This window comes from Suncus etruscus, chromosome 14 (assembly GCF_024139225.1).
Source record: "Suncus etruscus isolate mSunEtr1 chromosome 14, mSunEtr1.pri.cur, whole genome shotgun sequence".
Classification (NCBI taxonomy): Eukaryota; Metazoa; Chordata; class Mammalia; order Eulipotyphla; family Soricidae; genus Suncus; species Suncus etruscus.
The window spans coordinates 51,503,853-51,527,672 of NC_064861.1; the positions used below are offsets into that span (position 1 = coordinate 51,503,853).

Sequence of the window (23,820 nt, forward strand, 5' to 3'; positions counted from 1 at the left end):
AGGTATGTGGTAGAACTTATGTATGACTCATGTCTGAGACCCTAGAACTCCAAAAAGAAAAATAAAAGAAAGGACTGTTGTATGTATTGGATATCTTCGGTTTACTTTGAAGCTGTACTAAATGGAGATTAATTCTTCTACATTTTGTTTGTATAAGCCTTTGAGAAAAATTTTCTGAGAACAAAGTTTAATAGTTTCAGATCTAACAAACATGGTTTTTCCCTTTTACAGACAGTTTTTTTTTTAACTCTCACAAGCATTGCCAGTATTGTTTCTTATCGATCCTCAATAATTTTACAGATGTTGGCTGTAACTCAATGGGGTCTCTCATTGCTCTTTTTTTCCTTTTTGGCTCTTAGGGGTTACTTCTGGCTTTGTAATAAGAAATTGTTTCTGGTAGGCTCAGAGGACCATATGGCTATCTGGGGACCGAACTTGGGTCCGCTATGTGCAAAGCAAATGCCTACCCTCTCCAGCTCCACAGTTTTGTTTTTAAGAACTGCTCTCATGTTGACCACTTTAAAACCATCAGTTATTTTTAGTACCTAATTGTTCCTTCTTGAGGTGGACTTTCTCCAGCTTATTTTGGATTTATCTACTATTTGTATTTAATACCTTTCTCAACCTAAGGCTCAAGAACTGAAGAGAAACCAGTGTCATTTCTTTCTACCCTGGCAATGTTGACACTGTGGGGTGGGGGAATGTGGAGTCAGAGCACTTCCCTAGAAGAGAAAGCATTCTCAAATGAAGCTCAATAATTTTACAGATGTTGGCTGTAACTCAATGGGGTCTCTCATTGCTCTTTTTTTCCTTTTTGGCTCTTAGGGGTTACTTCTGGCTTTGTAATAAGAAATTGTTTCTGGTAGGCTCAGAGGACCATATGGCTATCTGGGGACCGAACTTGGGTCCGCTATGTGCAAAGCAAATGCCTACCCTCTCCAGCTCCACAGTTTTGTTTTTAAGAACTGCTCTCATGTTGACCACTTTAAAACCATCAGTTATTTTTAGTACCTAATTGTTCCTTCTTGAGGTGGACTTTCTCCAGCTTATTTTGGATTTATCTACTATTTGTATTTAATACCTTTCTCAACCTAAGGCTCAAGAACTGAAGAGAAACCAGTGTCATTTCTTTCTACCCTGGCAATGTTGACACTGTGGGGTGGGGGAATGTGGAGTCAGAGCACTTCCCTAGAAGAGAAAGCATTCTCAAATGAAGCTCCTTGTATTGAATTGTAGGCCTTTCCTCCAAAGTATTGGTTGATTTGCTGGGGTTATTTATGTAGACAGTAATTAAGAAACAATTATCCAAATAAACAATGAGTAGTAGTTTTATGGACTGGTAATGCTTATGGCTTACTCCTGGCTCTACACTCAGGAATTGCTCCTGATTGGCTTAGGGGAACATGGGATGCTGAGTATCCATCCTGGTTTAGCTGCATGCAAGGCAAAGGCTCTGCTTGCCTATGGTTCGGTCATTCTAGTTAAATTTGTTAATGTATTTATTAGTACAAAACTAATAACAGTTGTGGAAAGAGACACAACATTTTGTTTGTTTTTTGTTTTGTTTTCTGGGGTCACACCCGGCAGCACTCAGGTATTACTCCTGGCTCTATGCCCAGAAATTGCTCCTGGCAGGCTCAGGGGACCACATGGGATGCCGGGATTTGAGCCACTGTCCTTCTGCATGCAAGGCAAATGTCTTACCTCCACGCTATCTCTCTGGCCCCAAGAAACACAACTTTTTTTTTTCTTTTCTTTTTTTATTTAAATATTAACTCTTTCCTATGGAAAGAACTAGTACAATCACATATCTGAAAGGAAACACAACTTTTAACATGCTGCTGCTAAGAAATGAATGGCTGAGAGCAGAAGAGAGTCTCACTTTTCTTAGATATATGCAACATTTAGGTCTTAATGAAGTCCTTTTTTTTTTTTTTTTTTTTTTTTTATAACTAAAGGACAAGAAATGTATCATACTGGAAAATCTCCAGAAAATGCTATATTGGCACATTAGTTGGGTCATTGTCTAATGGCAGATATGCCAGAAAACCTTGACGTTTTCTTTTTTCTTTTTTTGGTTTTTGGGTCACACCCGGCAGTGCTCAAGGGTTACTCCTGGCTCTATGCTTAGAAATCGCTCCTGACAGGCATGGGGGACCATATGAGATGCCAGAGTTCTAACCACTGTCCTCCTGCATGCAAGGCAAAAACCCTATCTTCATGCTATCTCTCCGGCCCCAGACGTTTTCTTGTTTTGTTGTGGGGTATGGGGAGGCCACAAGGGGACCATGCCCCACCCCATACTGTCTCTCCATCCCTGGCTTCTTTTTTTTTTTTTTTTTTTTTTGGTTTTTTGGTTTTTTGGTCACACCCAATGGCACTCAGGGGTTACTCCTGGCTCTGCACTCAGAAATCACTCCTGGCAGGCTCAGGGGACCATATGGGATGCTGGGATTCGAGCCACTATCCGTCCTAGATTGGCAGCGTGCAAGTGCCTTAGCACTGCTATCTCTTCGGTCCCTTTTGTTTTGTTTTAGTTTTGGTTTTTGGGTCACACCCGGCAGTGCTCAGGGGTGGCTCCTGGCTGTCTGCTCAGAAATCACTCCTGGCAGGCACAGGGGACAATATGGGATGCCGGGATTCGAATTACTGTCCTTCTGCATGTAAGGCAAATGCCTTACCCCTATGCTATCTCTCCAGCTCCACCTTTTTTTTTTTTTTTAAACCTATTTTCATCTGAATTTTTTCAAGCATACCTTCTCTGTGAACTTTCTTTGGGAATTCCAGAGCTTAACTTCTTGACTATTGGATTTTGGGCTTTTTCAGAAGCCAATATAATTTATAAGATTATAGAAATGCTGGAACCAGAAAGGTAGTACGGTGTTTGCCTTGTATACACTGACCCTGGTTTGATCTCTGGCTCCCTATATGATCCCCCGAACCTGCATAGCTCAGAGCCAGGGATAATTAAATTCTGAGCACCGTTGGGTCTGCCATCCCCAAAAAAAGGATTTTAGAAATGAATACCAGGGACCATTTCAGAGAGTTATTTCTGGTTTCTGTCTCCTGTCCTTGTAAGCAGTGAAATCTCATGGGTATCTTATCTCCTCTGGTGGAAGTTGCATGTCCTGGTCTCTGCAGTTGTGGAAATGACATTATTTTTACTCTTCCTGATTAAGAATTTGTTCTCTGTTAAAATCTAGTTCTTGCTGAGCCTTTGCTTCTTGCTCTTACCTATATTTTAGTCATCTTTTACTTTTTGTGGAGGATCTGCCACACTGCCGCATACTTGGACTATCCTTGGCTGTGTACGCAGGGCAGGAGTACTTCTAGCAGTGCTCGGGGTATCATATGTGATGCAAGGGATCAGTCACATGCAAGGCAATCATCACCTTATCCCCTCTACCATCTCTTTGGTTTTCCATTGGTTTTATTATTTATTTTGGGTTTTGGGTCACACCCTGCATCGCTCTGCACTCAGAAATTGCACCTGGCAGGCATGGGAGATCATATGGGATGCTGGGATTCGAATCACCCTCCTTCCTGGATCGGTTCTGCTATTGCTCCAGCCCCTCTCTGTCATATTTTTAAGTGAAGCCTTCAAGTTTTTAGGAGTGTTTAGGAGGAACTAAGAAGAACATCTATGGTACTACCACACCACTTAACTTATTGCCTTGACGTTTTTGGTAGTCTGAAGACAGATAATGCCTACCTGGGTTTTTTGGGGGGTTTTTTTGGTTTTTGGTTTTGGGGCCACACCCGGTGACGCTCAGGGGTTACTCCTAGCTATGCGCTCAGAAGTCGCTCCTGGCTTGGGGGACCATATGGGACACCGGGGATCGAACCGCAGTCCGTCCTAGGCTAGCGCTGGCAAAGCAGACACCTAACCTCTAGCACCACCGCACTGGCCCCGCCTACCTGGGTTTTTAATATTGGTTGGTTCTTGGGGTTTGGGGGTCACACCAAAAGTACTCAAGGAATACTCTTGAGTCGGGGTCATTGCTAGCAGTGCTTTAGGGACTAACATGTGTAGCCAAGGACTGAATGGAGTTAACTGTAGGCAAGGCAGTCTGTGTCAAAACATCTGTCTGTGTCTCTTGCTCCTCCCCTCTCTTTTCCCCTCTGTATATTAAATTAAGTGTGTGTAAGTGATGGATGACATTTACCATATGTTTTTTTCATCTGTTTTCTCCGATGAGTAATTTTTTTGTGGGGAGGCAACACCCATCAGTGCTCAGGTATTACACCTGACTCAGTAGTGCTAGGGCTTCTATGCTTTGCTGAGGATCTAACATAGGCCTGAATCTAAAACATGTGCTTTGAGTAGTAATTAAATTAGGCAGCTATTTAAGAGTTTGCTCTTAAGCCTTGTAACATGCATTTCTTTCCCAAAACAGTCTTGCCTCCATAACAGAAAAACATTGTACCTACTTTATAATTTCTTAAAGTCTCCACTTGGGAAAATCTATAGTTTGGATAATTTTAGTGAAACACTGTTTTTTAATTTTTCCTGATACCTGTTATCATGTATGTATCATAACTTTTTACTTAATCTTTAACTAGAGAATTTATATGAAACATTAAATTTTTCTCACAGATTTAAGAAAGATGATTCATGGGTAAGGGAAATACTTCAAGAGTGTGGCAGTTGACCACAGCAAAGCCAATGAGATTGGTACCTTAAACCTCCATCCAGTTGCAGAAAATGAGACAAATACACATGGACTATACAAGTTTTAGGATCTCCTGGCAGCCATCAGGGAGCTCAGATTGGCCATTTATTCAGAATAATATCATCCCCCCACTCATCTCCAAACATATAGGATACATGGTTTAAGTTGACAGTGACATGAGGACTGTTAGAGTACATCAAATTTCATTGGGTACACGAAGAGCAGAGCCTGGGGTATTTCACACAGCCACTCAGCAGGCTCCTTTAAAGTACAGAGTAAAGTCAAGCTTATTCTGTTTTTGCCTATCTTGCTTTCTCTCTATCTGAAAGGAAAGACTTTAAACTGTCTTATTCTGTACCTGGGTTTGCTTAGTGTCATCTATTTTATTCTTTCCTAAGTGAATGCTTGCAGCTCCATGATATTCTAAAAAAAAAAAAAGAAGTTGTTGAACTATTTTGCCCTGGGGATTTTGTTGAGGGATGATTTCCCATCATCAAATGTGATTTCTCAGCATATCCTTAACTTATAGGAGGTTTGCATTCAGTTTCTAGCATCACATGGTCCTCTGCACCATGTTGGAAGTAGCTCCTGAGCTGGGTGTGCTCCTAAAAAAGACAGACCCAGGCCCTCACACACACATTCTGTCTACTGTTCAGCCTCCTTCCCTGGCATGCAGCCTGAAATTTTATTTCTTAGCCTCAAAAGAAGCCCTTGACAAAACTGCAAATGCTCTTGATATAAAGATATGCATATTTGGGGGGATATACCCAACAATGCTCTGGGCTTACTCCTGGTTATGTGCTCAAGGATGCCAGAAATTGAACCCAGGTCGACCATGTGCAAGGCAAAATGCTCTACCCTCTGTATTGTCTCTCTGGTTTCATACATAATTTTAATTAATAGTAATTAAAGTAAATTACAATAATGTACTTATAGTGTCTACTTTTTATAATATAATGATAAAAATTATTGATGATTTCCTTATTTGTAAAGGTACCTCTGTGTTGGAAATCTATGAAAATAACTAAAAATGGTTCTTCATTGTATATTAATAACTGTAGTTTCAAACTTTAAAGTGACTGAGAATTTTAGATTCATTACCCTTCTCTTTTGTCTTTTTCTTTTAGAATTGTCACTGGTTAACCAGGATTTCCTATAGTTGATAATGTTGGAGATCAGATCTGCCACTATCTTCAGCATTCAGTTATTAAAAACAAATAGGATGCAAGTTTCTCAACTCCAGATTATGAAAACAATACTTGGAAAATTGAAAACTATCTAAATGATTGTCTTTGGTTGGGCCGTGTTCTTAGCAAGCAGAAGCCTTGGCCAAGGTCTGCTGTTGACTCTTGAGGCGTACATCGCTCACTTCTTGGGGACTAGAGGTACTGCTGCTACCATGGGTAATTCCTGTATCTGCCGAGATGATAGTGGAGCAGAAGACAGTGTTGACATCCAGCAGCAACAGGCTGACAACAGTGCAGTACCCACTGCAGATACAAGGAGCCAATCCCGGGACCCAGTTCGCCCACCACGGAGGGGCCGAGGACCACATGAACCAAGGAGAAAAAAACAAAATGTAGATGGGCTAGTGCTGGACACACTGGCAGTCATACGGACTCTTGTAGATAAGTAAGTACATAACTCATAGTCACCTTTGCAATCCAAAAATCCAACAATCCAGAAACAATAACTTTTGAGCTCCTTCACTTCATTAGGTTATATTTACCAAATGTTGTACTCATAGAGTAAAGGACAATATTTCATTTCTCCTCTGATAGCAGAGTAAATTATAAGATGTTTTACTTGCTAACATCAACTCCTGTCTGGAAGTACCTAAACACATCTTTAGCAGAAAACGTTAATTAAAGCTATGATCTTTGGGTCAAAGTGCTAAGTACAGTGGTAAAGTGTATGTCTTTTATGCAGTTGACCTGGATTTGATCTCCTGCATCCCATATGGTCCCACAGCCTGCCAGGAGTTAACTCTGAGTGTTGCTGGGTGTGACTCCAAAACAAGCAAATAAAAATGCTATGATATTAGATGTGGCCCAAAAACAAACCAACAAAAAACTATGATCTTTATTGGGGAACACAGTTGAAGTTGGAGTGACTGTGTGTTGCTGGCTTTGATGGGGAATTATTTCCTGAAGACTTATTCTTACCTTGCTTACCTGTCTGTTCTTTTTTTTTTTTTTTTTTTTTTTGGTTTTTGGGTCACACCCTGTGACGCTCAGGGGTTACTCCTGGCTATGCGCTCAGAAGTTGCTCCTGGCTTCTTGGGGGACCATATGGGACGCCGGGGGATCGAACCGCGGTCCGTCCTAGGCTAGCGCAGGCAAGGCAGGCACCTTACCTCCAGCGCCACCGCCCGGCCCTACCTGTCTGTTCTACTGAGGAGTTTTAAGAAGAGTAGTTTTGCCAAGAGCATGGCTGCATGCAGCTTTTGTTGGCAACGTAGGTAGATCATGGAGAGTTTTCATCCTCCCGTCTCTCTTTTTTTAATTCCTTACTTGGGATCCATTTGAGAAGTTTTGTAAATTGAAACTGAAGGACACACCTGTGAGTTTTGTTTGTTCCCCTGCTTTGTCTAACTCTATAAAAGCAAAGCTTGTGTAACAGTGAGATTAAAGGGTATTGTTCACAGTGAAAAAAATTATATGTTTGTTTTGAAAAACATTTTGTTTTTTGTTTAGTTAGTTTTGGGGTTGGGGCACACCGGACAGTACTGGAGGGTGGCAAGGCAAGCGCTTACACACTGCTTTTATTTCAACACCTTGGCAAACATCAGTGTAAGGCTGGAACAATGGTATTGGACTTGCCTTGCATATCCAGGTTCAGTCTTCAGCATATCATATGGTCCCTGAGTACCACCAGGAGAAAGCCCTGAGCACTCACTCCAGGTGTCTACTCCCACCCCCCAAAAAAACTATCATATATCAAGGATAACTTGTTTTTAACATTTTATTTGATGTATAAAATGTTGGTGAAAGGTAATTCTCATAAAAATATTCTCTATGATTCAGAAAAATCTTCTGAATTGTTTTTTATTCAGGAATCCTGATCAAGGGGGTTAGTATAACACGCTCAGGAGGGCACAAGTTCATGAACATATCTAAGCCAACATTTGAAGTAGTTCTGATTTATTCCTCATGTGTGTTTAAAAAATAATATGAGAGCCAGAGAAATAAGATACTTGCTTTGTTTGGTCCTTGATGTACCATATGGACCCCCAGAGCACCACCAGCAGTGATTCCTGAGTATAGAGCCAGGAATAACCCCTGATTATTGCTAGGTGTGGCCAAAAACAAAAAAAAAAGGATTTAAATACTATAATAATAAAAATCAGTGTTGAGAGTTGAGAGAGAGTGCAAAAGTTAAGGTGCTTGTCTGGACAATTAACTGCAGCTACAACATTGGTTCAGATTCTGGCATTGCAAGTTCCCCAAACAGTGTTGCATGGTCCCTGAGTCACCCCCCACAACAAAATGTTGACTCTAAATCTATGTCATTTATATCCCCCACATTCAAACAAGGAACTTGAAGTGGTTACATAAGATTTCTTACAGTGTTATTTAAAGCATACTATTAAAGTATAATGAAAAGTTGTCCTTCCAAAATAAGGAAGTTAACCACAAGCGGTGTTACTTAAACCTATTGGAAAGCAGATACAGAATAGACTGTCATATTTTTGCTCCTTTTTGGTTGTTGTTTTTGGATTGGTTTTTTGTTTTGTTTTGTTTTGGGTTTATATATATATATATATATATATTTTTTTTTTAGGGGAGGGGTCCCTATCTGGTGACTCTCAAGGCTTACTCCTGGCTATGTGCTCAGAAATCGCTCCTGGCTTGGGAGATCATATGGGATGCCAGGGTATCAAACTGCAGTTCATCCTAGGCTTGCGCATGCAAGGCAAATGCCCTACCACTAGTGCCACCTCTCTGGCCCCTATTTTTTGCTCTTGATTTAGGTTATGAGCCGCCACCCACAGTAATGGTTGGGGCCTACTCCAGCACAGCAACATGTAGGGTTTGCTTCTGACAGTATTCAGGGAACTATATGGGGCTGGAGATGACCCTTTGAACTCTCTGTAGGTGTGTCATATTTTAAAAGAGTGAGTATGAGAATGTAGAGATAAGAACTTTATTTCTAGGCAAGAAAATACTAAAAATTACTTGCTGATAAAACAAATAGTTCATTTATATGAGGAAAGTGATAAACATTTGAACAGCAGGGTAACCTTTACCTTAAACTTGTTTGTTTTTCATACTTACCTGGCAGGGGAGATACCATGATCACAAAGGTGGTTTTCCCAGGGTGAGGCTTATTCATTGCACTCCGGATGTGCTGATCCTGCGATTTCCCCAAATGTGGGAAACTTGACTGCATAATTTGTGGTAGTGGGGGATTATTAATAAAAAAAAAAAAAAAAAACCTTGTTTGTTTGGGGGTTTGGAGGGGAGTGTTTTGTTTCATTTTGGTTTTGGTTTTTGGGCCACACCTGGTAGCTTGTGTGGGGTCAGGGTTTTCTCCTGACCCTGAACTCAGAGCTCACTCCTGGCATACGCAGGGGACCATATGGGATGCTGGGGATTAAACCACAGTTGGCTGCATGCAAGGCAAATGCCCTACCTGCTGTGCTATTGCTCTGGTCCCATACCTTAAACTTGTTTATTCTGAATTACAGTTTTAACTCTTCTGAAAATGGAAGAAACAAAGTTAACTAACTGCAGAGCAAATATGTTGGAGACTATAAATTGCAAACTAGAATTTAGGCAGTTTAAAACTATAGTTATATAGCTTGGTATTTAGAAGAAGCTGCTAAAGGAGAATTATATAACCTATGAAGTTTACAGTTGTTATAACCAAACATGAGAGATAATTAGGGGCCAGAGAAACAGTACAGCAGGTAGAGCTCTTGTCTTGCACATGGTCAGCCTATATTTAATCCCTGACACCTCCAAGAGGCATTTCTGAGCAGAGCCAGGAGTAAGCCCTGAATACATCCCAGTGTGTTCAAAAAAAAGTAAAAGGAGGGGCCGGGCGGTGGCGCTAAAGGTAAGGTGCCTGCCTTGCCTGCGCTAGCCTTGGACGGACCGCGGTTCGATCCCCCGGTGTCCCATATGGTCCCCCAAGCCAGGAGCAACTTCTGAGCACATAGCCAGGAGTAACCCCTGAGCGTTACCGGGTGTGGCCCAAAAACCAAAAAAAAAAAAAAAAAAAAAAAGTAAAAGGAGAGAAAGAAAAGGCTATTTGAACAGGTGAGCTTAGAATTAAGTTCCTAAAATTATATATGTGTGTGTGTGTGTATATATATATATAATTAATAATAACATGATCAGTATATTTTGTTCTAATTGTTTTCTTAGAAAAAGTGACATTGATCTAAGAGAAGTATAGTTCATAATGCTGAGTTTTGTGATATTAATATAAGTTTTTTCCATAACTTTTTTGAAATAAAATGTCTTTTTTGCTGTATGCCTCTTTTTTTTTTTTTTTGGTTTTTGGTTTTTGGGTCACACCTGGCAGCCTTCAGGGGTTCCTTCTGGCTCTATGCTCAGAAATCGCTCCTGGCAGGCTCACTCGGGGGACCATATGGAATGCCAGGATTTGAACCACCGTCCTTCTGCATGCGAAGCAAATGCCCTTTCTCCATGCTATCTCTCCAGCCCGCTGTATGCCTCTTTCTGGCATTCTTACTCTCCTCATTGAAACAGAGGTTTTTGCTTTTATTTTTTGTTGGCTAATATTAATTAAGAATACTTTCGGGGGCCGGGCGGTGGCGCTAAAGGTAAGGTGCCTGCCTTACCTGCGCTAGCCTAGGACGGACCGCGGTTCGATCCCCCGGCGTCCCATATGGTCCCCCAAGCCAGGAGCAACTTCTGAGCGCATAGCCAGGAGTAACCCCTGAGCGTCACCAGGTGTGGCCCAAAAACCAAAAAAAAAAAAAAAAAAAAAAAAAAAAGAATACTTTCAATATGAAATCCTATACTCATTCTGGAAATTTCTCAGCTATCATCCCTTTGAATATCATTTCTGCTATGTTCTGGGTGAATTCCTTAGTACTGTTTTCCAATTTACATTTCTCTCTATGATACATCTGGTAATTGAGATTCTTCTTTTTTTAACTTGATTGTTAGGCAACACCCAGCAGTGCTCAGGGATTACTTCTGGCTCTGCACTCAGAAATTTCCCCTGGCAAGCTGGGGAACCAAATGGGATCCCAGGAATTAAATTGGGTCCCTCCTGGGTCTACTGTATACAAGGCAAATGCCCTATATCTGTGCTATCTTTCTGGCTCCTATATTGAGATACTTATTTAAGTAGCTATATTTCATTTCTGGGATTATGATTTTTTTATTTTCCTCTTGATGTCTTAATTTCATAGACCACTTATATAGTTGTTCCTATGTTTTGCTTTTTTGTTTTGGGCCACATCCAGATGAGCTCTAGGCTTACTCCTGGTTCTATGTTCAGGGATCACTCCTGGTAGTATTCAGGGATTCATATGAGGTGCTGGAGATCAAACCTTAGTTGATTTCATGCAAGGCAAGCACCCTACTCACTATACTATTGTTCTGATCCTATAGTATTTACTGTTAAATGTTTATTTTTAAAACTTTTAGAAGTTTTGTTAGTTGCTTATTTTTAATAGTGACTTTATTTTCAGTTGTATGTAGTGCTCATAATCTCAGAACTTTAATTTGAAGATTCTTTTTTTTAATTATCTTTATTTAAACACCGTGGTTACAAATATGATAGTATGATTTCAGTCATGTAAAGAACACCCCCCTTCACCAGTGCAACATTCCCACCAATGCAGATTCTTTTTATTTTTTTTTCCCTTTTTGATTCATACACAGGGACTGCATGTAGCTTCATGCTTAAGGGGCATTTCTTAAGTACTGCTTGGGGAACCATGCAGTGCTTGAAATCAAAACTGGCATGCAAAGTATGCCACTTCTTCATGCAAAGCATGCATTCCAGAAGTTTTAGCCATGTCTTTGCTCTGCGTGTTTCTCTTAATGGAGATTAGTGGTGATTTTATTTTTTGTTTGTTTGGTTGGTTGGTTGGTTGGTTTTGGGACCTCACCCAGCAGCGTTCAGGGCTTATTCCTGGCTCTGTGTTCAGGGATCACTTTGGTGGGACTCAGAGACCACCAGGGGTGTCGGCTGCATTCAACGCAAGCACTCTACTGCTTACTGTCACTCTGGATCCTGGTGGTTTGTTCTTATTTTTAGCAATGCCATGTATGAAACCCAGGACATCATGTATATACAAAAAAGTATGTAGTTTTTTTTTTTCTTTATGGGATGGGGGCTACATCGATCAGCACTTACAGGCTACTCCTGGTTCTATGCTTAGAAATTACTCCTGGCAGGCTGAGTGACCGTCATATGGAATGCCAGGAATTGAACCGGAGTCGGCTTCATACAAAGCAAAATGCCTTGCCCGCTGTGCTATATCATTCCTGCTCCAAGACAAGTGTTTTGTACTGCTGTGCCAGGGTCTCAGGAACGTTTAGTCTGTGACTAGACCTAAAATTCGTGTTCCTGGTCCTCATTTCATTGTAACAAGCCAGGTCTGACTGTACCACGCTGTTTTATTGTCACTGGACACTTACCACTTTATGCTAGAGTAGCTGGATTAAAAAGGTATCCATTGAAACTTTGTTTAGCTCCTTTCACTATGAGGGGAACCATGAGTCTTCTTTATCCATTGCACAGGTCAGGTTTGGCTTCCAGTATCTGTCCTACAGGCAGAGTTCCTTAGCACCTCTATCTCTGTCCTCAGCAAGCCAGATAGATAATACAGGGCTTAAGGTTCTTGCCTTGAATATGGTCAACCCAGGTTTGATTCCCAGCATTACATATGATCCCCCAAGTTCTACCAGGAGTGAACCCTCAGTGTAGCGCATGTCTGCATATGGCTTAAACATAACAAAAATGATGTTTGTATTGGCCTTTGCTTATAAACCCTCATATGGGATTATCATCTTCATCTCATATCCACATTTTTTTTGAGGTAAGTATGAGGCGATGTTGACTTCCTTGGCCTAACTTAGGTTCGTTGAACTTCTAGAATCTGTGAAGCTGAAAAGTAGAATTTGGTCTCCAATTTTAGTTTTGTGCTTCACTTGCAAGAACTTTTGGGTGCCCTTCAGCCCAATTTATTTGTGGGCCATCAAAAAAAGTGATCTTAAAAAAGAACACAAGTGGTGTGCATTTGTCCTTATAGAATATAGCCCTGGTTGTCTCTTCCCATCTCTTTCTTTGCATTCATTCATGTTCATTTCTTTCTCTTTCTACCCCCGTGCTTCCAGTTTAATTTTTTGTTATATAGAATTGTGATCTGGATTTTTTTGTTTATTTGGGATTGTCATTTCTTATTTCTTCAAGTTTGATGTCTTGAATGTTTGTTTTTCAGTGATCAGGAACCTCCCTATTCAATGATTACATTGCACGAAATGGCAGAAACAGGTATTTCTAAGTTTTTAAAAAGTATTTCCGGTTGATGGTTTTGAAAAATAATGTAGTCACTTTTAAATAAAATACTTCATACACACAGTAAAAGAAAAAGCCCATGGAGTATAAAACCTTTCTTGCATAGCAATAATTTAATAAAGTACTATATATTTCCTCATGAACATTACAGGTATACCTCCAAGGATGATTTCATTTCACTGAAATTACGGGGAGATAATTATTTTTTTTGGCATTGATCTTTAAGCATCACTGTTCTATAATGGAAAGGACAATTTTTTTCTTCACTAACTTCTAAACATCTATCTGAAAATAAAGTCAAATTTTTCAAAATACTAAATCTTTTCTTAAATGTCCTGTTGTAAGTAAGATGCTAAAAACTATTTAAACTATAATTTAAGAACCCAAGACCAAAATATGAATTCTCTCCAAGATAATTCCCAAATCACTAGGTTCTTATTAGTAGGATTCTTTGATCATGATGACCTACAATTGATGTCAAATAGTAACTGCCTATATACTACTAGTTGAATGAAGGCCAGATGAGTTTGTTTTAATATGAAGTCATTTGTATGAGCTTATAAGTTTTATATTTTCACATTTTTAAATAATAGTGTCTCCATTTTATAATCTTCTTGATTTGCTCTTAGATGAAGGATGGTTGGATGTTGTCCAGTCTTTAATTAGAGTTATTCCATTGGAAGATCCATTGGGACCAGCTGTTATAACATTGTTACTTGATGAATGTCCATTGCCCACTAAAGTAAGTTGTTACCTGTCTTTTATGAAATTATCATCCATGCTTAAGCACAGAATACATAACTTCAAGAAATTATTTGAATGTTGCATTTTTATATGTTTAAGATCTGTGTGTGCAGCAATAGTTTTATTGTGTAAACTTGGTTTTTATTCATGAAGTACTACTTTCTTTTTCAATCAACAGTAGCTTACTATGAAAACTTTAGCTTAAAATTTTAAAGATGTCTAAGATGGTAGTATTTGGGGGCCCGGAGAGATAGCACAGCGGTGTTTGCCTTGCTAGCAGCTGATCCAGGACCAAAGGTGGTTGGTTCGAATCCCGGTGTCCCATATGGTCCCCCGTGCCTGCCAGGAGCTATTTCTGAGCAGACAGCCAGGAGTAACCCCTGAGCACTGCCGGGTGTGGCCCAAAAAGATGGTAGTATTTGGGTGTGTGTGTGTGTGTGTGTGTTGTTTTTTGGGGGGTGAGGGGACCTCACTTGGTGGTGCTCAGGGGTTACTCCTGGCTCAGTACTCGAAAGTCACTTCTGGACAGGCTTCAGGAACCATATAGGATGCCAGGGATCAAATCTGGGTCCATCTCAGGTCGGCTGCATGCAAGGCAAACGCCCTACCATTGTGTTATCACTCTGGCCCCAGATGGTAATATTTGTATTTAAAATAAATACTTTTTTTTGGGGGGGGGGGTTTGGGCCACACCCGGCAGTGCTCAGGGGTTACTCCTGGTTATCTGCTCAGAAATAGCTCCTGGCAGGCACAGGGGACCATATGGAATGCCAGGATTCAAACCAACCACCTTAGGTCCTGGATTGGCTGCTTGCAAGGCAAACACCACTGTGCTCTCTGTCCGGCCCCTAAAATAAATACTTTTGTTTGGAAGCTAAATGAATATGTTCTGTCACTAAGCTAATTTAATTTTGTTTTTTTTTTGTTTGTTTGTTTTTGGTTTTTGGTTTTGAGCCATACCCAGTGGTGCTCCAGGTTTACTCCTGGCTCTTGTTTACATACCACTCCTAGCAGGCTTGGGGATTATATAGGGTTCTGGGGGTTGAACCCAGGTCAGTAGCATGCAACTCCAAACACCCTACGTGCTCACTGTATTATCTCTCCGACTTCCTGCTAAGATGATTTTCTTGTCTTCTCAAAGCAGTTTTATTATAAACTCCCCCCCTCCAAATTTTGTTCTAATTGTGTATTATATGTATGCTGGAACAAAATCTAGGGTCTCATATATATTGTATGTGTGCTGGGGACAGAATATATATATATATATATATGTGTGTATGTATGTATGTATGTATGTATATTCTGTGTACACACACACAATGCTGAACACAATCCTTACCTCATAGAAAATAGTTGGGTTTTTTGATAAGGGCTTCTTTTTCAGTAATAGAAGGAATAGAAGTAGGGTTGTTCTCATACAAGACAAGAACCTTAATTATCTTGCTGACCCCAAAAGTTTTTTTTGTTTTTGTGTTTGTTATTTTCTTTGTTTTGCGGTCATACTCAACTGTGCTTCCTGCTCTGTGCTTGGACATCACTCTCTGGGGTCAAGGTCTATGTGGTGCCAGAGATCAAACCCAACCTTCCTCCCTCAGGCAGAACAGCATGGGCATAGCCTGTTGAGCTCTGGCCCACAGCAAAAAAATAAAATGTTTCTGTTAAAAAGCAATTAGAGTGGGGCCACAGCGATAGTGTAGCAGTAGGGCATTTGCCTTGCACGTGGCTGACCCAGGATGGACCTTGGTTCAATCCCCAGCGTCCCATGTGGTCCCCTGAGCCATGAATGATTTCTGAGCTCATAGCCATGAGTAACATCACCAAGTGTGCCCTCATCTCCCAAAATAACCCCCCCCCCAAAAAAAAAGGCAATTAGAGTGCCAGGAAGTGCAGGGGTTAGGGCTCATGCAGAGTAAGTTCCATAGCCAGGTTCCATTCCCAGCAGCATAAGGACTCCAGAACATGGCCGGGTACAGCCCTTAATATCCTTGAGTACTCCTGGATGTGGTCCTAAAGAGACCCTGGCATCAGTACCAGCATATAGGGTCTGTAACATTGTATCAGCAGGCATTAAACTTGCTTTACACTGCTGTAGTTGGCCAAGAATCACTGGTGAGGTCCTGAGCAACCACTTGAGGGACTCCTAAAAAAGCAGATATCCTGAAAATATTTAAGAATATTATTCAGGGCCCGGAGAGATAGCACAGCGGCGTTTGCCTTGCAAGCAGCCGATCCAGGACCAAAGGTGGTTGGTTCGAATCCCGGTGTCCCATATGGTCCCCCGTGCCTGCCAGGAGCTATTTCTGAGCAGACAGCCAGGAGTAACCCCTGAGCACAGCCGGTGTGGCCCAAAAACCAAAAAAAAAAAAAAAAAAGAATATTATTCAGGAGCTGGAATGATAGCACAGCGGTTAGAGCATTTGCCTTACATGTGGTCAGCTGGGTTCGATCCCAGCATCCCATATGTCCTCCAAACCTGCTAGGAATAATTTCTAAACACAGAGCCGGGAGTAACCCCTAAGGATAGCTGGGTATGGTCCAGAAAAAAAAAAAAAGGATATTATTCAAACATTAAACGAAACCTTAATTATTTCTTATATACAACAAAAATTTCAAACTAACATGCTGACATCTGTTAGTCCTCGTCCATATGTTCAGTGGAATTCTGGGGGGTTTTTTGTTTTGCTTTGGTTTGGTTTTTTGGGGGGGTGGTCACACCCAGTGGCACTCCTGGCTCTGCGCTCAGAAATTGCTTCTGGCAGGCTTGGGGACCATATGGGATGCCGGAATTTGAACCACCATCCATCCTGGGCCTGCTGCATGCAAGGCAAATGCTCTACTGCTTTCTATACAGCCTCAGAATGCTGTTTTTAATTTGTTTTAAAATTTGATTTTGGAAAAAAAAAGGGACCGGAGAGATAGCATGGAGGTAAGGCGTTTGCCTTGCATGCAAGACGACAGTGGTTCGAATCCAGGCATCCCATATGGTCCCCCAAGCCTGCCAGGAGTGATTTCTGCTCTTAGAGCCAGGAGTAACCCCTGAGCACTGCTGGGTATGACCCAAAAACAAAACAAAACAAAAAACACACAATATTTTTTTGGATTTGATGATATGTTTCATTTGTTTCAAGGTTTAAAAATTTGGAAGTCAGAGAGATAGTATAGACATTAAGCCTGGTTCGTTCTGATCCTGGTTCAATCTTCAGCACCACCTGTGAGTCCACAAGCATTGCAGGGAGTGATCCCTGAGTAAAGACCCAGGAGTAAGCCCTTAAGCAACATCTGGTGTGTTCTAAAAAACAAAAAAGAAAGGATATGTTGTATCATTTTTACCATATTTTATAATTTAGTACTTGTTATATCTTGACTCTAGAACAAGATCTTTAGTGGTGTATTTATATACTTCTCATTCATTTTTGTTTGTAGGATGCACTCCAAAAATTGACTGAAATTCTCAATTTAAACAGAGAAGTAGCTTGCCAGGACTCAGGCCATCCTGCCAAACACAGGAACACATCTGCTGTTCTAGGTTGCTTGGCTGAGAAACTAGCAGGTAACTCTAGAAGCTCTATAAATAAATTCTTAAAGTTGTTAGACTTTACAGGAGAAATATAATCACAGGTCTTTGATCAAACCTCCTCTAGTGGAAAAAAACTTGTACTTAAAAGCCATGAAGGTAAATGCGATCAGTTTAGTATTGAGGATTTTCAAAGGGAAATGCAATTGAAATTTTCATTTGGGTTGTTTGTTTTTCTGTTTTATTTTGGAGTCACACCAGTGGCTCAAAGGAGTTACTCCTGGCTCTGTTCAGCAATCACTCCTGGTGGTGTTTGGGAGACCATAAATGGTGCCAGGGATCAAACCCAGGCCAGTGCCTGCAAGACAAATGCCATACCTATTGTGCTACTTCTCTGACCTCCAGAAGTTTCATTTTGGGGCCAGAATGATTATATGGTTTGTTAAGACACTTGCCTTTTGCACATGGCTGACCCAGGTTCTATCCCTGGCATCACCTTTGATCCCCTGAGTAAAAAACCATGAGTGATCTCTGATAACCAGGTGTAGCTTATACAAAGATAGTTTTGTTTTGCTTTTAAAATCAAGAATAGGAAAAATGGAACTGGAGAGATGACTCACAAATACATGCATTGTGTGCAGAAGCCCTAGGTTTGATCTTTGCTATTGACTACATGCTATACTCCTACCCCCCCCCCCAAAAAAGGAGTAAGTAAACTCAGTGTAATGAAGGTTGTAAAGTTTAGGTAGGTATTAGACACATACTAGGTAAAGGAAGAAAAGGAACTTTAGTTTTGGTCTACATTTGGCTCTGGACTCAGGAACCACACCTGGGGTGCTTGGTGAACTGTAAGTGGTGCCAGTATTTAAAACCATTGTCATGACTGTGACTATAAACAAGGCAAGTGCCTTAATGTCTTTACTCTCTCCAGCCCAAGAAAGGGGAATTTAAGGTGTAGCAGTTACTGATAATCATTTGTAATATCTTTATTGAATATTACCTATTTTAGAATAGGCAACATCTCTATATTCTATACTGGTAAATACTCCAGCATCTTAGGGCTAGAGCAATAATTCAGTTGGTGGATAGAGTATTTGCTTGCACACAGCCAACCTGGGTTCAATTCTTGGCACTCCGAGTAGTCTCCCAAGCTCCACCAGGAATGGTCCCTGAGCCCACAGCCACGAGTAAGCCCTGAGAACCTCCAGGTGTTTCCAAAAACAACAACAATAATAATCCAGCATTTTCGGTGAAAGAAATTGAGAAATTAGGTACATGTGTGCTAGTTCTGCTATAGGTTCCCCCAGTCACTTTATTTTTCCTATTATTTCTCAACTTTGAAATTGGAATAATACTAAATGAAAGCTCGGTTGTGTGCATGAAAATATTTTGTAAAGGAGTGGAATGACAGTACAGCTGGTAAGGCACTTGCCTTGCACGTGGCCACCTAGATTCAATCCCTGAGAATTGCCACGTATGATTACTGTGTGCAGGGTCAGGAGTAAGCCCTGAACACGGCTAAGTATGGCCCCAAAACAAAAACAAAACTAAACCAAAAAAACTGAGTTTTATCAATGCAATGTTAGTCTTAGTTATAGATGACAAATAATGTTATACATTCATTATAACCATCTTTTGTTGTATTCATCTAGGTCCTGCAAGTATAGGTTTACTTAGTCCAGGAATACTGGAATATTTGCTACAGTGTCTGGTAAGTAAAAACATCAAAACTGGTTATTCAGGGTGTTTGTCTTGCACCTGACTGACCTGGGTTCAGTTGACGTGGGTTCAATCTCAGGCATCCCATATGAGCCCCTGAGCACCACTGAGTGTGGCCCGACTTCCCCTCGCCCAAAAAGAACTGGTTATTTACTGTCATCTAGAATTGTGTGTTTTCTTAAATTGCCAGTTTAGGGGCTGTAACTATATCACAGTGAGTAGGGCATTTGCTTTGCACATGGCTGATCTAGATTCAATCCCTGACATCCCTTATGGTCCTCGAACCTTCTAGAATTGATTTCTGAGTGCAGTCAGGATTAACTCAAGAGTTAACTCAAGGATCAACTCAAGAGTTCCGCCGGGTGTGGCCTAAAAAACAAACAATATAAAAATAAACTAAACTAAAATTGCCAGCTTAGCCACAGGCACAGAAAATGGAATCAATTATAAGGGTTTTTTTTTTTTTTTTTTTGGTTGTGGTTTTGTTGTTGTTGTTGTTGTTTTTCAGCCACACCTGGTGACACTCAGAGGTTACTCCTGGCTATGCGCTCAGAAATCGCCCCTGGCTTGGGAGACCATGTGGGATGCCAGGGGATCGAACCGCAGTCCATCCTAGGCACAAGGCAGAAGCCTTACAGCTTGCACCACCGCTCTGACACCATCAATTATAAATTTTATTTACAAGTGTCTGCTTAGTGTTTATCTGTTCCCTTCTTAGTTATTGTAATAACAAAAAATAATAATAGTAGGATAGAGGCATTAAAGGCAAAAATAGCTTAGTTAGTCTGGTTTGAAATGTATTTAGATAGCTACTTGACTGGCTTTTAGGTTTATATCTTTAGGAGTTTGACAGATGGTAATAGGGAACAGACTTCAAAATGGAAACTGAATAATATAGAATTGAAGCTAGGACCCATTACATCCCATTCCCAGTGTGTAGAAATCTGTTTCTCCCTGAACCCCTCCTATCACTTCTACTCTCAAAAGTGTTGCAGGTCCAGGGAGATGACTCAGACCCCAGTTACAGTCCCCACACTGCATCTGGAAGTCCCCAACCAGCACTTCATATGGTGGGGCTCCTATGCCAAACTGGGTATGATCCTGGTGGTCCCCAGTACCACTGGATGCAAGTAGCATTACATTGCCAGTTCCAAGCACTGAGCCATCAGCTCAGTATCAGGGCCTGTGCTCTGGAGAGGTCCTTAATAAAACAACAAAACACTGTGTTAAGTAATCATTATGTAGCATGAAGTATATTGGTTTTTATCCAAAAGAAGTAACTGGTTGGGGCCGGACCGGTGGCACGAGCTAATCTAGGACGGACCATGTGGTTCGATCCCCTGGCATCCCATATGGTTCCCCCAAGCCAGGAGTGATTTCTGAGCGCATAGCCAGGAGTAATCCCTGAGCATCACTGGGTGTGCCCTCCCCCCCCCCAAAAAAAGTAACTGGTTAAAGGAACAAAACTCTTGGGGTCTGGGGGAGGCTACACCTGGCTGAGGAATTACTGCTAGTGAACGACTATATGGGATACTAGAAGTTAAACCTGGTTCGGCCATGTGCAAGGCAAACACCTTATCCCCCCCCCATAATTCTTGTTTTCTCTTTGGCTCATTTAAGTGACTGTAAGAATCAACATTATTTTTATTAAACAGTCCTAATATACATTTTACTAGGAAAAATAATAGTATATCTTATAGGCTCCTTTTGACATCTATAAATTAATTCAATTTTTACTAGAAAATCTATGAGATTTTAAGAGACCATCTTGGGGCAATATATGCACAGTTGGTAGGGTGTTTGCCTTGCACATGGATGACTCATGTTCAATCCCCAGTATCCCATATGATCATTCCACAACCCTGCCAGGAGTGATTTTTTGAGTGCAGAGCCAGGAATAACCCCTGAGCACCTCACTGCTAAACATTAACAAATCGATAATTGAGGTCTTAAGCAAGTAAAATCTTCTGTCTACTAAAAAAATGGGGCAGGTGGAATAATGTCTAGCTCCTATTGGGCAAGGAGAGGAAGTTGCTGCTAGCTTACTCACTCTGCAGGAGTGATATGTCTGTTGTATTTTTGTTGTCTTTCAGAAGTTACAGTCCCACCCCACAGTCATGCTTTTTGCACTCATCGCACTGGAAAAGTTTGCACAGACAAGTAGGTATAGTGACTTCTTACACTAATGATCTTCTTACTAGTTGTTAAAATATTATTTTCACAAAATAAGCTTACACTTTGAATCTTACTAAAGCATGAATGAATTCTACTTTTATTTGAAGAGATATCCCAAGACCAGATGTAATCAAAAAAGCAAGAGTTTTCTCATTTAAACATCAAAAACTTGGTGGTCATGATTATCAACTTTTTATAGCTAAATAAATATTTAGTGGTAAGATTGTTCTTTTCTTAGGGGTTGATTGCATTGCTGCTTTCTAGAAAATCAGGAAATTATACCCTGGGGATAGACCACTATCCTAGTTTCCTGATTCTGTGATTGCATCTCCTTACTCCTTATCTGCACTAATCTTTTATTGTTGAGTCAAGGTTTATGTCTTTCCAAACAGGTGAAAATAAATTGACTATCTCAGAATCCAGTATTAGTGACCGACTTATTACATTGGAGTCCTGGGCTGATGATCCTGATTATTTGAAACGTCAAGTTGGTTTCTGTGCACAGTGGAGCTTAGACAATCTCTGTAAGTAGGCATTGTTCTTTATCCATGTACTTCCTTCCATTCCAATTCCATTTATTCTATAGAGTAATTTTGTGAAGTGAATGTGTTTTTCCTTGTGAGGGGCTCGATTAAGTAGGTTGAAATGTTCTAGAGAAAAGTATCTTAGGGATCCTTCAGTTGATGGTCATATGGAGTGCTTCTAATGCCAGAACTCTCCTATTCAGAAACCTTCACTGGTATTCATTTCCAGCTGCACCAAGGCCATTAATTGTACGGCAGCATGTAATCAACTCTTACTCTTAGGGTAGCATACAATCAACTATCTCCTTGGGACTGGAGTTGTAGTACAGGTAGGGCACTTGCATGAGGTGGACCCAAGTTCAATCCCCAGCATCCCAGTATGTCTCACAGCCTGCCGGAAATGATCCTTGAGTGCAAAGCCTGGGGTAACCCATTACCTCTGGGTACCACCAGGTGTGGCCCCAAAACCCTGTCTCCTCACTAAATACAAACAGGTTCCAGTTATCCCACCTCTAGGCTTCTTCAGTTTGGAACTTCATCTGTTTCTTTTCTTTTTTTTTTTTTTTTTTTTTTTTGGTTTTTGGGCCACACCCGGCGGTGCTCAGGGGTTGCTCCTGGCTGTCTGCTCAGAAATAGCTCCTGGCAGGCACGGGGGACCATATGGGACACCGGGATTCGAACCAACCACCTTTGGTCCTGGATCGGCTGCTTGCAAGGCAAACGCCATTGTGCTATCTCTCCGGGCCCCCATCTGTTTCTTTTCTATCCCAAACTTCTGCTCTTCAAATGTCTTGCCGACGCCATGAGAGTTGCTCCTAACTTTTCTCCTCAAGGACTGCTGTAATAAAGTAAAGCCACATAGCCCTGCCTTTGCTGCTCCTCCATAGTTAGCATCATGCTCACAGTTAGACCTGAAACATCCAGCTTTCAACTCTGTAGCTGGCAGAGCTACTTAGTGCACAAACTTGTGTAGTAGTGCTTCAATAGGAGTTCTGAAAGAATGCCGTTGGGACTGTGCTGTGTGCAGAACAATGAGTAGAGAATTGGAAGCACAGCACCACTCAGTGTTCTCTTGATTAATCTCACATGAGAGACAGTAGAGTACCAAAGCCAGGAGAACAGATCTATATCATTTCTGGCATTGAGAACCACCTCTGTTCCATAACCAGGATGATAGGAAGTGATATCTCGGATTTTTACCGAAACAGTCTGTATTAGAGACATGACCACTTTCTTTTCTGCAGTTTTAAAAGAAGGTCGGCAACTGACGTATGAGAAAGTAGACTTGAACAACATCCGGGCCATGCTGAATAGCAATGATGTCAGCGAGTACCTGAAGATCTCACCTCATGGCTTGGAGGTAAAATTTCCTCAGATGGACCTTTGGGGCAGCGATAGACTCTTGTTCTCATTTTCATGCCTTGCTTACAGAGCTGAAATTTATTTCATACTCAAAGAGTGTTTGGAGGTCAAGGTAGCTACAGAGAGGGTGTTAGGGCAATATCTTTTCTTTTCTTCTGTATGGTGTTATATGCAACTATATGTTGTGCCACATAAATAGCTGTATTAAGTTGAATGGTTTATATATATATATATATATATATATATACATATATATACATATATATATATATACACACACACATATATATATTAGAAATATTGCTGGGGCTGGAGCGGTGGTGCAAGCGGTAAGGCGTCTGCCTTGCCCACACTAGCCTAGGATGGACTGAGTTCCGCAGTTCGATCCCTTGGCGTCCTATATGGTCCCCCAAGCCAGAAGTGATTTCTGAGCATATAGCCTGGAGTAACTCCTGAGCATCACGAGTGTGGCCCAAAAACCAAAAAAGAAATATTGCTGATTTTGTGTTGAAGGCTGATGAAAGAATTGATTATATACAAATATGACTAGACATAGTCAGATAAAAGAATTTGTTCTGGGCCAGAGAGATAGCACAGCGGC

At 41.0% G+C, this 23,820-nt stretch overlaps 1 protein-coding gene and 1 pseudogene across 1 annotated transcript in view; both read left to right on the forward strand.

The window, feature by feature from the left end:
• The window catches only part of RSPRY1 (ring finger and SPRY domain containing 1), a 56,576-nt gene that overhangs the window by 13,730 nt on the left and 19,026 nt on the right, over nt 1-23,820 (forward strand). Inside the window, exons 2-9 of the mRNA XM_049786129.1 lie at nt 5,801-6,305; nt 13,105-13,157; nt 13,811-13,923; nt 17,349-17,475; nt 19,092-19,150; nt 21,252-21,318; nt 21,726-21,857; nt 23,102-23,217. Of these exons, the coding sequence (XP_049642086.1) occupies nt 5,956-6,305; nt 13,105-13,157; nt 13,811-13,923; nt 17,349-17,475; nt 19,092-19,150; nt 21,252-21,318; nt 21,726-21,857; nt 23,102-23,217 (1,017 nt within the window). The 5' untranslated portion in view covers nt 5,801-5,955. The remainder of the gene's footprint in view (nt 1-5,800; nt 6,306-13,104; nt 13,158-13,810; nt 13,924-17,348; nt 17,476-19,091; nt 19,151-21,251; nt 21,319-21,725; nt 21,858-23,101; nt 23,218-23,820) is intronic.
• On the forward strand, nt 8,943-9,116 carry LOC126028866 (uncharacterized; annotated as a pseudogene).